This window comes from Plecotus auritus (genome assembly GCF_963455305.1).
Source record: "Plecotus auritus genome assembly, chromosome: 8".
NCBI classification, from domain to species: Eukaryota; Metazoa; Chordata; class Mammalia; order Chiroptera; family Vespertilionidae; genus Plecotus; species Plecotus auritus.
In genome coordinates this window covers 13,687,007-13,700,122 of record NC_137782.1, presented here as the reverse complement: position 1 = coordinate 13,700,122, position 13,116 = coordinate 13,687,007, and the positions used below count along the sequence as shown (strand labels likewise).

Genomic DNA, 13,116 nt, shown 5'->3' with positions numbered 1-13,116 from the left:
AAGAAATATTTAAATTATGCTATAAAGCTTTCTATTCAAGACAGGTTTATATTACTTTTAAATTGTGTTTCTCAAAGGTGGTGCCTTAAATTGAATACCCTGTTCCCAAACACAGGTCAATGGACTGCTTGAGTATCAAGAGAGCCAGGAAGGAACGTATCAGGGAGAGGGGACAGGAAACGGCACAGTGGCCAGAGCTGAGGAGATGGTGTATCACTAAGAATGACTACAGTGATTAACCCTTTGCGTCTTCCATCTTCAGCCCAGTTCTTTCTAGTGCCTTGAACTCCATCTTCAGCAAGTGGGACCTCCCAGTTTTTACACTGCCCTTCAACATCGCGGTGACCCTATACCTGGCAGCCACAGGCCACTACAACCTGTTCTTCCCCACGACACTAGTGGAGCCCGTGTCTTCGGTGCCCAACATCACCTGGACAGAGATCGAAGTGCCCTTGGTAAGTTACCCTGTGGCAGATGAATTTGGACCCCCTGATTCCACTGCAGACCTTCTCTCTAACTGGTTCAGGCATTCCCCAGGCTCTCCGCTTCTCTACATGCACCTCCCTCACATGTCGGGTCTGGTGGAGAAAAGGACAGGAAAGGGTCACTTCCACTTTCACATGGTCTTTCAACAAACCTTTATTGAAGCCCTAGCTGGTTTGGCTCAGTAGATAGTCAGCCCACAGACTGAAGGTTCCCAGGTTCAATTACGGTCAAGGACATGTACCTCAGTTGCAGGCTTGATCCCCAGCCCTGGTCAGGACACATACAGGAAGCAACCAATCTCTCTCTCTTCTCTCTCTCTCTCTCTCTCTCTCTCTCTCTCTCTCTCTCTCTCTCGTTGTTTCTTCTTCTTCTTCTTCTTCTTCTTCTTCTTCTTCTTCTTCTTCTTCTTCTTCTTCTTCTTCTTCTTCTTCCCTTCCATTCTCTCTAAAAATCAATGGAAAATCCTCAGGTGAGGATTAACAGACCACAAAAAAAAAACTTTATTGAAGACCTAATCCGTGCCCTATCCATGAAGCATGGTCCAAGTGACAGCTGCAGTGACATGTGGCATTGCCATAGAGAAAGGCCCCACCCACCCTGTATTGTGTGACTGTACAGTCCAGCACTGAGGGGGCCAGATTGGAAAGGGCCACAGAGAAGAGATGGCTCTTGTTCACCATCAAAATAAAAAGTTAGAAAGTGGTAGAACCCAAATCCACATACCCTGAAACCCAAGCACACTCTCTGAGCTCCCCACCCAACCACGACTCTGACAACAGGCTTCTCTTCTACACCATCCAGAGCTGATTTGAAGACTCAATGCCATTTCCCTCTTTCTCTTTAAAACAATGAGGGGAGTGACTTCCTTTCTGTTGGACAGGCATGTTGTTGTTACATGAGGATTATCTAGAGTATGAGGAGCCTGGCGTTCAGTAAATTTCCACCACACACCTGACTTTCCCTCACACCAGGGTGTCAGCTGTGGCCTGAAAAGCAGCGAGGAGGGGAGGGCAGGCCTCCTGGGGCCATAGTTCACCAGGTCCCTATAGAGGCTACTTTCCAAGTTAGCTTGTTTCCTCATTCCTCTCATTCTTGGCCGCTTGGGCTTAAAATCTGTGTTCCCAGATGGAAGGTGGGAGCCCAATTCCCCTCAGCATTCCTCAGACTTCAGGAAGTAGTGGAATATTTATTGAGTAGCTTTCCAGCCTGTTCCCCCACTTAAGCTGAGTTCCCTGGACTGGCACAAAGTGTTTCAGGTTCCTTGAAATAACACAGGGCCCCTACCCTGTCATTCATAGCACAAGTCTGTAGGGTCTAGCCCAGACAGTGCTTGGTTATTAAAAGGCCACCTCCTCAGAGACAAGGGTGGACAACTCCTAAAAGTTCTCGGAGACTCCTCAAGCAAAAAAAAAAAAAATCAGACTAACTTCAGAATCCAATAAAATTGTGAAAAAAAGTATAAAATTTCACCAGTGGAAGAAAGACAATGAACTCCCAACATCTACAATAGATTGTCAATAACTAACCCACTGGTCCTCAAACTCTCGTGCACATCCAAACCCCCTGAGGCCCGGTCATGCTCCATACCAGTTAAATCAGAAAGTCTGGGAGGAGCCAGGCATCAACATTGTTTGTAAAGATATTTAGGTGGTTCCTGTGTACATGAAGTTTAAAAACCACTGAGCTATTCAATACATAGTTATTAAGCACCTATTAAGTACCCTGCCACAAGGGAGCCCTGTCCTCAAAAAGGTCATATGACCTGGTAGTGGAAAAAAGAGTTTGCAGGATTTTAAAGCTGGAATATCATCTGCTAGGCCAGCCTCTTCATTAGAGAGGAGGACACCAGAGCCTAGAACGAGGAGGTCACATGCCCATGGTCACACAACCTTGTACAGAGCCCCCCTGAAAGCTGGAGCCCTCGAGCCCCAGGCCAGGGCTCTCCCTACCCTGCCGATCTCCTTCCCTTCCTTTTCACCCTCAAAGGACAGCCAGAACGTGGGTGATTCAGCTTGAGTGGAAAAAGACCGTCTGACGTCACTGCCAGTTAATCATCTTCAATTCCAACATCACCAAATGACGCTCAGCTCAGGGACGGTTGGGCTTTCTGCTGTTCTCCAGATGTTCTTCACATTACTTTCTTCAATGCTGAGTGCTCCTCCTTCCCAGGGCCTTCTAGTCCCCAGGCTAACACTGAATGTGCAGCAGCCACCAAGAGACTAGGGGTCAAGTTCAGAGATTGTAGCTTGGGCTTGGCCACCAATGTGCTGAGTGACCTTTGGACCAATCATCCATCAAAATGGCCTTGAATGGTCCCAATATTCCTGGAGTATTTCTAGGATTTCCCGTAGTTCACTGAAATCCCCAATGGTAGTCTAGAGAGGAGGTTCTCTAAAAGTAGAAGCCATGTGTACCTCAGAAACACCCTGCCCAGCCCCTGCTTGGCTTTGCATGAGCAATGCTCAGATGCCTGCAAGGTGGTGGAGTGAGGAGCTATTTGTTCCAGGTCACACCCTCCCATCTTCTCTCACACACTGGAGGGTACAGCCATACTCCCGTTCAGCCCCATTACCCACCCACCCCCCGGAATGGCTCAGTCCTGGCCCCTAGTCTGGTCTTTGCATGAGCAACCCACACTCCAGCAACCTGGATTCTATTTACTTTGCAGCTGCTACAAGCCATCCCTGTCGGGGTCGGCCAGGTGTACGGCTGCGACAATCCCTGGACAGGTGGTGTGTTCCTGGTGGCTCTGTTCATCTGCTCACCACTCATCTGCCTGCATGCAGCCATTGGCTCCATCGTAGGGATGCTAGCAGGTAAGACAGCACCCCTCTCTGCAGGGATCATTTTCCCACGGTCATTCTCTCACACACATAACAAATATTCTAGACTTGCTATCTTCACTGGAGTTTGTAAACACTATCGGGTTACTTCTCCATTTCTTGACTCTCCAAAGGGAGCAGATTGCAGTAGCAGGACACATGAAGAGATACAAGGGGAATGAAGACCAGTAAGCTTGCAGACTGAGCCCCTAGGAGCTAAGGGGTAGAAGCAGAAGATGATAGGCAGGGGCATAAGTTAGCCAACACTTTGAAATTTTGAGTAAGCTAAAAGGAAAATTATTCTCAAAAATGTATTGCCACTTGAAAATGTAATTTAATATGTCTACATATATGTATGTGTGTACACACACCTATACACTGGGTGGCCAGATTATTATGATCTCTGACCACATAATAATCTGGCCACTCAGTGTATATCCTATATAATAAAAGGCTAATATGCAAATTGTCCCCTCAACCAGGAGGTCGACCAGCAGGCAGGCTGGCCAACCGCCCATGTCCCCTCTCCCTGGCCAGGCTGGCCGGACCCCACCCATGCACGAATTCATGCACCGGGCCTCTAAAATACATATATATACACACACACACACACACACACACACACACACACACACACACATACTGAGTGGCCAGATTATTATGTTTTCAGAGATCATGATAATCTGGCCACTCAGTATATATGTGTATGTGGACAACAGAGTCAGAAATTAGAGTTCGGGGCATTGGGAATAGGAATCTATTGACTCATTCCAATATTTTGCAAAAATGTCTTAGAAGCAGAAATTTTTTAAATGTTATCTGGAAAAAAATTCAAACTTATCAAAAATAAAAGTAGCACAAGAGACACCCATAATCCTTTACCCAGATTCACCGATTGTTCACATCTCACCCATTTTGCTGTATCACTTCTCCATCTCCATATGTCTATGTGCACATTCATGATTTTTCTCAACTATTTGAAGCAGAATGTTTTCAATTGAAATCTTTCTTGCTAAAAATGTAGCTTCTTTGGCCAAAGAGAGAGCTAGAGTCCTATGGCCTTGCCCTCCCCCGCAACCCTGGAAGTAGCCATATATCTGTGTGAAATCTTTGAAAAACAGCTTGGAAACTACTGCTCTCTTCCCATTGCTGGTTTCCAGAGACCAGACACAATCTGTTGAGGCTCCTTTGATGGGTAGCTATATCGGGCATCAGGGGGAACGGCTGGAATGAGGCCACCCTGGGTCCCAGCACCAGCCACAAGATGCCTTTGTGCTGTGACCCAGAACCAGCCAGAAACACCACACCTTGTCCCACAGCCCTGACAGTGGCCACGCCCTTCGAGATGATCTACATGGGCCTCTGGAGTTACAACTGTGTCCTTGCCTGCATCGCCATCGGGGGCATGTTCTACGCCCTCACCTGGCAGACCCACCTCCTGGCCCTTGTCTGCGGTGAGTATTTGGGAAAGCTGACAACCAAGTCACTCTACTATTCCTCCCTCCCCCAAACCCACCTTTGGTGATGAAACCCATGGTGACCACTAATCAGAAGTGAGCAGCAGTGATAGAAGGACCAGTGGCTTTGGTCTTTCACAGCTGGGCGACTTGAGATGCCTCCTCCATCACATAGTGCATTCCTACTCTCAATAACTCTTCATTCAACAGTGATTTGCAGGGCACCACTAAGTGCCAGGCCCCAGGCAAGGCATGGAAGACACAGTAGTTTCATGAGGACATGGTCTAGCAAAAGAGGAGCCATTGCACAGTTACTAAGGTTGTGATGTCTAAAAAGATTGTTGGGAAGATCTAATGAGATGGTGTACTTGGGAGCATCAAGACCTAAGAAAAATGTAATATAGCTCTATGGAAGCTTGAATGTGTAAGAGTAAAGACAGAATGCTGTGTCCAAGGAGAAACTGAGCACAATCATTATATCTGCACCCAGCACCATACTCTGTGCCATATAAACATATGAACCCTCTTAATCCTCCCAAGATCACTACCAGGCATAGATTGTGAACCCATTTTACAGATGAAGAAATGAGACTCAGAGGGATTAATGAACCTAGAACTCATCTATTAATGGCAGAAGCAGGATTCAAACCCCAGTCCCATCTTTCCATCAGCCTTTCTGCCCTGGTTTGCTTACATTCTCTGGAAACAGCAGGCTTTTAATAAGCAAAACTAGAGACAGAGCAGAATAGCATCCAGGGGAGTTTTTCTTTTGTTTTCTCCCACTTCAGTGTGGAAATGCTAAATGACTTCCATGTCCCTTGTATTCCCCTCAGCATAGCACAAGGATGGGCATAGAGACAGTGATCTCAGTAAATATTTGTTAAGTCAAAAGCACCAGGTATTTTGAAGGTCACATTGGAACTGCCTTTGGCATTCAAAAAAGTAGCAGGTTCCTGTGGCTAGAACCTTCTGGGGAGGCTTCAGAGGGAGGCTGAGGTTCATCTCAACACTTTCAGGGTGGGATCTGGACAGGCAGAGAGGGGAGAAGGTGTTCTGGACAGAGAAACAGAGAGATCAAAGGGGTAGGGGAAGAAGGAGCTTGTCTAGAGGCACCAGGGGTATGGCAGATCTCCCTTAACTATCCTGGGGGCCCACATCCTGTGGTTGAACCCAGATGCCTGGCTCCTAGGGATGAGCTCAGAGACCCAATAAGGTCCAACTCTGATGGGACTTGGTGAGGATCCAATGGCATCATAGTTGCTCAGAATCTTGGACAGGAGGGGCCTTATCTGGAGCTCATATAGTCTGACCACTCGCCCCACAGACAAGTAATCATTCAGGCCTGTGCTCGACCATCTCAAAGTCAGTGTGGACAAGCAAAAGATGTTTAGTGACCTCTGACTCTATGCAAGGCCACCATGGAAATGGGAGGGGATAAAAGGATATGTAAGCCTTACCCTCTGCCCTCAGATAATGCACAGTCTGGTGGGAGATGGGCCATATGTCAAGATGTGGTGTAGACACTAGGCTGCTGGAGACAGGCTGAGATCCCTGCTCTTGGAGAGGGTTAGGGGTGGGCCCTGGGAGCTGACTAGATGATCCTTGTTCCTCTGCAGCTCTGTTCTGTGCATACATGGGAGCAGCCCTCTCCAACATAATGGCAGTGGTAAGTTCGGACTCTCCAGAACACTGTGCCTTTCCCTAGCCAGTGCTTCAGGATGTTTGGAGTCTTGAGGAAGAATCCTGAGTGAGTTATAGTAGCCAATACTCTGCACAATGCCTTTGTCAAGGTTTATCTAGGGCAGTGGTTCTCAACCTTTCTAATGCCGCGACCCTTTAATACAGTTCCTCATGCTGTGGTGACCACCAACCATAAAATTATTTTCGTTGCTACTTCATAACTGTAATTTTGCTACTGTTATGAATCGTAATGTAAATATCTGTGTTTTCCAATAGTCTTAGGAGACCCTGCAACCTGTTGCGACCCACAGGTTGAGAACCGCTGCTGTAGAGCCTAAGACCATCAGAAAACACAGATATTTACATTACAGTTTGTTAACAGTAGCAAAATTACAGTTATGAAGTAGCAACGAAAATAATTTTATGGTTGGGGGTCACCACAACATGAGGAACTGTATTAAAGGGTCGCGGCATTAGAAAGATTGAGAACCACTGATCTAGGGTTTGTCCTGAGAAGCACTGGCAACTGAGTACAGTTGCCTCTGAAGTGTGCATGGTGTGTGTGTGTGTGTGTGTGTGTGTGTGTGTGTGTGTGTGTGTGTGTGATGCAACCAACAGTGGAGAAAAAGGATGCACAGATAGTACTTGTGTTTGGCTGGATGTTGGAGGCCATCATTTCTAGGCCAGTTTTCAGCTCCATCATTAAAAGATTCTGGTTGTGTCCAAAGGTGACAACACCTCAAATTCATAGACCAACTCTTCTGTCCTTATGACTCCAGAAACCAATGCTGTCACTAGGGAAGGTGTCCCAATCTCAACCCCTACCACATCCTTCTGCCCCAGGATCTAGGAACATTTTCAGACACCAGTGCTTTTGCTTCCAGGTTGGTGTACCACCAGGCACCTGGGCCTTCTGCCTCTCCACCCTCATCTTCATGCTCCTGACAACCAACAACCCTGCCATCTACAAGCTGCCCCTCAGCAAGGTCACCTACCCAGAGGCCAACCGCATCTATTATCTGACCTTGAAAAGCACTGAAGAAGAGAAGTCCCCCAGCGGTGACTAGCCAAGTTCCAGGCAGAAATGCTCTTTGCCTGAACCTTGTTCTGCTCCCTGTGGTCTTGATTCTGGGTCAATCAGCTATAGCACCTGCTTCCTTTGCCTCTCCTTGCACCTGTGCGGAACCAAACACAACAATAATTCTCTTTCCTGATGCTGGTTTTCTCTCTCTGACCAAATTGCCACAGCTATCCATCATGTGACATTAGAGGAAGTTGGTAACAAGCTTACTAGAGTTAGAAGCAAGGCATGTGTTTTCAAAGTCATCGACTTAAAACAACAACATTATTTGTTTGTATTTAGTATTTGGGGAATGTGATTAAGAGATAATCTTGTTGGCATGTTTAACTAAATAATAGATGCTGTAAAATTGATCTTAATGAGTGGTTCCTAGGCAGACACAGAGTGAATGAAAATTCAGGGGACACATGCAAAGAATTGAAGGCACCATTGTACACAGAGCTAGTGGCTGATGGGCACATACAGCTTTACATAAAACCTTACACTGATAACATTTTAAAATCGAAATAGGGACAATGAGGGCACTGGAAGTGTCTAAACATGGAGTCTCAAACATTTAGTGGTTAGAGTAAAGGGCAAGGTGATATTCCATAGGAAGGAATTAATTAATTAGAATCCTACATGTGACTTTTTTATGAAGGATAAGCATTTCTCGGTGTAACTCAAACCAGCAACTTCGGGCAGAAATTTCAGTTGAGAAAAATACCTGAGCTCATTTGTGAATAGCTGGGAAAGTTTATTCCATTTTTTTTATTTGCTTATGGGTATTGGAGGCTCTTTAAGATCTGATATTTCAATGGTTAACCTTGACTTTAGATAAACTATTATTTATGAATTTTATAATTTGGCTCCCCAATTAATACAGTAACTAGCTTGCATTTAGTCTTTAGTTGTATATAGATCAGGAGTTGACAAACTTTTCCTGGGGTCAAATAGTAAATATTTTTGGCTCTGGAGGCCATAGTCTCTTTTGCAAATACTCAACTGTATCATTGTAGTGAAAAGTAGCCTGGGATGGTATATAAATGAATGGGTGTGGTTGAGTTCAAATAAGACTTTATCAAACAGACAGCAAGCTAGATGTGGCCTCCAAACAGTAGTATGTCAGTGCCTGCTACACATAGCCAACATAACAATGGTCAGGCATGGATGGGCAATCAGCAGGCCAAAAGGACACCACCAGGTTCTATATCACAGACATGTACCTGCTGGGTGATAGTGTGAAAATTCTTGGGAAGTGGAGGGGATAAAAGTGGTGGGAGATGGGCCATAGAACGTGAGATTAGTATGACCAGACTCAGGAAGATGCACCCTGAGGCCCTCAGAGAATGAGACCCAGTGATGTGTACCAACGGGTACAGGTTTAACTGTCCCTCCTTGCACACAGATGTCTGGGAACCACTCCTAAGGTTCACCGTCCTCCACTTCCCCCTCTGCCAGCAGGCTCCCCACTGTGCAAGGAAGAAAAAACCATGACCCTTCAGAAGCCCAGGAGCTTCCAGCAGCAAGAGCAGGGAGGCTCATAGAAGCTCAGGGTTGGAAGGGAGTGTGAAGGCCCTGTAGTCCCTCATCTTGTGATGCAGATGCTTCTATAGGAAGCTCGGGGGCTTCAGTTCCCAGCCAGGCTTCCAGCCAGGGCACAATTACCCAAAATGGAAGGGAGACCCCAAGGTATTCTAACAAGAGATAACAGAATCAGAGATACCCCGCTAATTGCCCTAGGAAATCGCCTCTTCTCTCCATTAAGCCCTTGAGAAGCTCCGCCCAAGAACTGAACCATCTTTTATTGGATTTCTAGGAGAGGAAAACTAGTTGGATATGAAAATTCTTTCAGCTCACTTGAGTAACTTTATCTCCTCCCCTCTCTTCTCTTCCCTCCCCACTTCATAGTTTGTCCTTTATGAGGTACCACTTTGATCACAGGGATCTAGGTTTTGTGGGGTTTTTTTCCTCCCAAATTTCCACTTTATCAACCCCCAACTCTTCCCCCCGCTCCCAGGAATGAAGAGTTTAACTATATTACAAGATGCCAAACTCATTTGAAGACAAATGGATAAAAGCTAAGTTAGTCAGAAAAAATGGAAAAAATATGCCCAGCAAGTCAGGAAAAACCACAGGGCCCCAGAAAGTCTATAATACACTGTGACCAAAATGGCAAGATATTTATGTAGAAATAGAAAAACAAATTATCTGTTAGTTTGAGCAGAAGTAAAAATCCCCAGGCCTCTGAGAAGTCTGCCCCGTGCAGGTCACACTGTCTACAGGCCACGGACAGATGCCCAGACGTCCTCTGAAGTAGCCCAAATAGTCTCATGGGACAGGAGAGATCCCTGGAATGACCCTGCCCCACCTTCACCAGCATTTCCCCATCTCACTGACGCCTTGAATGAGTAGAGGCAGGAGCCCTAAACTTATAGATTCTCACCACCAGCATGAGGTTGCAAGGGGGCAGGCCACTGATATTGTCTACTATCACCCCAAATACCAGCAGAAGCTTTTGGAAAACTGAACATAAGTATTTGTGGCTGAACATTAATAAGCAGTCATTAGAGAGAGAAGGAATATAAGTGTGGGACTGGGGAGAAGGGGACTTTAAAGGAAACACTGTCTTAAAATCTCTTTTTCTATCACGTACACCCCTTCCCCCTGTCCTTTCCCCAAATACTATCATCTCCTCTCTCTCTGGCCTCACCATCTCCCCCTCCCATTTTCATCTTCTCTGCTACGTGGTAGAGTTCTAGTGTCATCGTGGAACAGCATTGTCCTGCTGTATTTGTAAATCGTTTGATCTCGAATCATCTTTCCAATCACTTTTATGATAATTGACATAGTCAAGTTTTCTACTTCTTCTTGGTCAAACTTGAGAGTTTGTTTGCTGGGAAATAATCTATTTTCTTTAGTTTTAAATTTTTGACACCATAGAGTTACTCATAATGTTTTCACAATAATTCAATCTCTTGTGTATCTGTGGCTTTGTCTCCTTTGTAATTTCTAATCTTATGTGATTTTGCTCTCTCTTTTCCTTAATCAGGTTTGTGAGAGATTCACCCATTTTATTGGCTTTGACAAGGAAGCAGTTTGGAATTAATTTGTTATTTCTACTTGTTGTGTTTTGTTCTTTAGTTTATTGATTTTTTTCTGTTTTCTGGTGTTTTGTTTAAATGTTCTTTTTTTTCAAATGTTTTAAAATTGATGTAAAGTTTCTTCATTTTAGATTTTTTTCCTTTAATGACAAAGGCATTTAAGGCTATTGATTTTCCCCTGAGTGCACCTTTAGCCATGTACTGTAGGTTTTGAAATAAAATATTCTACTTTTATCAGTTTTTAAATAGTTTGTAATTTTAGTTTTGATTTCCCTTTGATCCAAGGATTATTTAAGAATGTGTTTCTTAATTTCCAGTAATTAGGATCTTTTTGATACTTTTAAACTTTCTATAACTAGTTTTATTGGATTAAAGACAGAGAACATGGCCTGTAAAATCACTATTTTAAAATTTTATGAATTTTTCTTTGTAGCCAATTACTTGATTGATTTTGGACACATAAAATGCAAATTTTTATTTGAAAGAAAGACATATTAAATTGATTTATTAATTGCATCATTCAATTATTCTATGTGCTTATTTATTTTTTGTCCATGGGATCTTAATTATGAAATGGGTTTATTAAAATTCAACTACGGTATAATTGTATAGCTTACTAAACTCTTTTGTATTTGTAAAACCTTTGCCTCATATATGTAGCAGCTATGTTTTTTGATGCCTATTGACTATCATTTATTCTTCATAGATTTTTATCTTTTACTATTACAACTGCTCATTTTTATGCTCATTAGTGCTTTTAACCTCATATCAGCTTATTAATGTTGCTACACCTACTTTCTGATATTTTCTTATACCTTTGTTTTAACCATTATCATTCTCTTTTAACTATACATCTTAAAAAATAACATAGAGCAATGTTTTGTATTTAACCTAATCTAAGTGTTTCTGTAATTTAGGAGGATAATTCAACCCCTTCATATTTATTGTAACAATCAATATGCTTCTTTTATTTATTCCACTTTGTTTTTACTATTTACTTTTTGTTACTGCTTCTGTTTTCCTAACTTTTCTCCTTTTGCACATTCAATTATGTTACTTACTATCTTTTTCTTTCTTTCCTTTGTTTATTTGGAAGCTCTGCTATATTTCTTCCATTCCACTAGTGGTCACTGCTTCTTTCCCAATACTCATAAGCAAAACTATATTTCTCTGTTGTTATATAAAAGCAAGACACCAAATAGTTTACCCACACAAGCTACCCCATTTTGCCAATGCTCCTTGCTCACCCTGTGGAATGAAAACCTTTATACTACTTTCACTCCTCCCCAAGGTCCCCATCCCTAACACACTTACTTCTCCAATATTTTCCACCTCTAGATTTTGCTGGGATCATTTTTTATTTTTCCCCTTGCAATATTTATCTTTAAAAAAAAAAGAATTGTATCATTGTCCCTTTGCAGTTTACTATTTATATTGGGCATGTTACCTTTTATCACTGTTTTCTCTACTCATCACCTTCCCCTGTTTTGTAATCTTGGTTCTTATTCATTAATTACCTGTCTAGGAGTCCTTCTTTTTTTATTTTCTTCAAATAATATATGACAGAATACAAGTGTCACGTTCTCTGACTGTTTGCATGTCCACAGTTTCTTTCTCCTGCTAAGTGAATGGCATTTCAGCTGGGGGTGGGGTGTCTGGGCTAAGCCTTTCCCCTCAGTTGTCTGGAGGTGTTGTGTCTTCATTTTCTGGCTGCCAAGTGTTACAAATATGAAATCTAATGTCAATATCATCCTTTCATTTTATAAACAACCTGTTCTTTCTTTCTAGAAGGTTGTAAGATTTTCTCCTTATCTTTGGAGTTCAGGGGTTTTATGAAGTTAAGCCTAAGTCTTTTTCCATCAATACTGCTTTTCACGCTGCAAACTCAAGAAAGCTTCAGCTAACGTTTGTCTGGTTAGTGCTTTTCCTCCCTCTCTTCCCTTTTCTATTTCTGGAATGCTTATTATCCATTTTTCAGTTCTCCTTGGACTCTGCTCCAAGTTGCTCATCTCCTTCGCAATGTTTACCATTTGTATTTTTACTCTGCTTTGAGATATTTCTTCCACCTGATCTTCTAGACCACTGACTCAGATCCCAACAGTAGCCTGTCTTTTCTTCAATTCAACAAATAAGTTGAATATTTTAGTTCAAAAATCATGTTTTTCATTTCACAGTATGTTTGGGATGGGAGTCACAATTGAATCTCCACATGTGTTTCTATTATTCTTTTGTTGTTGTCTATCTCCTCTTGCTCTGTAAATTAGATACAGCTTCTGGTAACTCGTGGCCCCAAATGTTTGCCATTCCCCTTATTCCCTGACTAATGGGCCCCTGTATTGGTAACTCAAGAACACTTGCCAACTTGCATGAGACCAGGCCCTAGAAACTCTGACTTGTGGCCTGACCTCATTCACTCATTCACCCAGGTGACATTGTATGAGGAACTATTAATATGTTACTCAGGCCCCCACTTGACAACAAACCAGGAAAGACTCAGACCAGTTCCT

At 43.3% G+C, this 13,116-nt stretch overlaps 1 protein-coding gene across 1 annotated transcript in view; it reads left to right on the top strand.

The window, feature by feature from the left end:
- LOC308256081 (urea transporter 2-like) overlaps positions 1 to 7,871 on the top strand; it is a 147,656-nt gene extending 139,785 nt beyond the window's left edge. Inside the window, exons 7-11 of the mRNA XM_080684078.1 lie at positions 263 to 455; positions 3,155 to 3,302; positions 4,628 to 4,762; positions 6,382 to 6,431; positions 7,330 to 7,871. Coding sequence (XP_080540204.1) covers positions 263 to 455; positions 3,155 to 3,302; positions 4,628 to 4,762; positions 6,382 to 6,431; positions 7,330 to 7,512 — 709 coding nt within the window. The 3' untranslated portion in view covers positions 7,513 to 7,871. The remainder of the gene's footprint in view (positions 1 to 262; positions 456 to 3,154; positions 3,303 to 4,627; positions 4,763 to 6,381; positions 6,432 to 7,329) is intronic.
- The last annotated feature ends 5,245 nt before the right edge of the window (positions 7,872 to 13,116 follow it).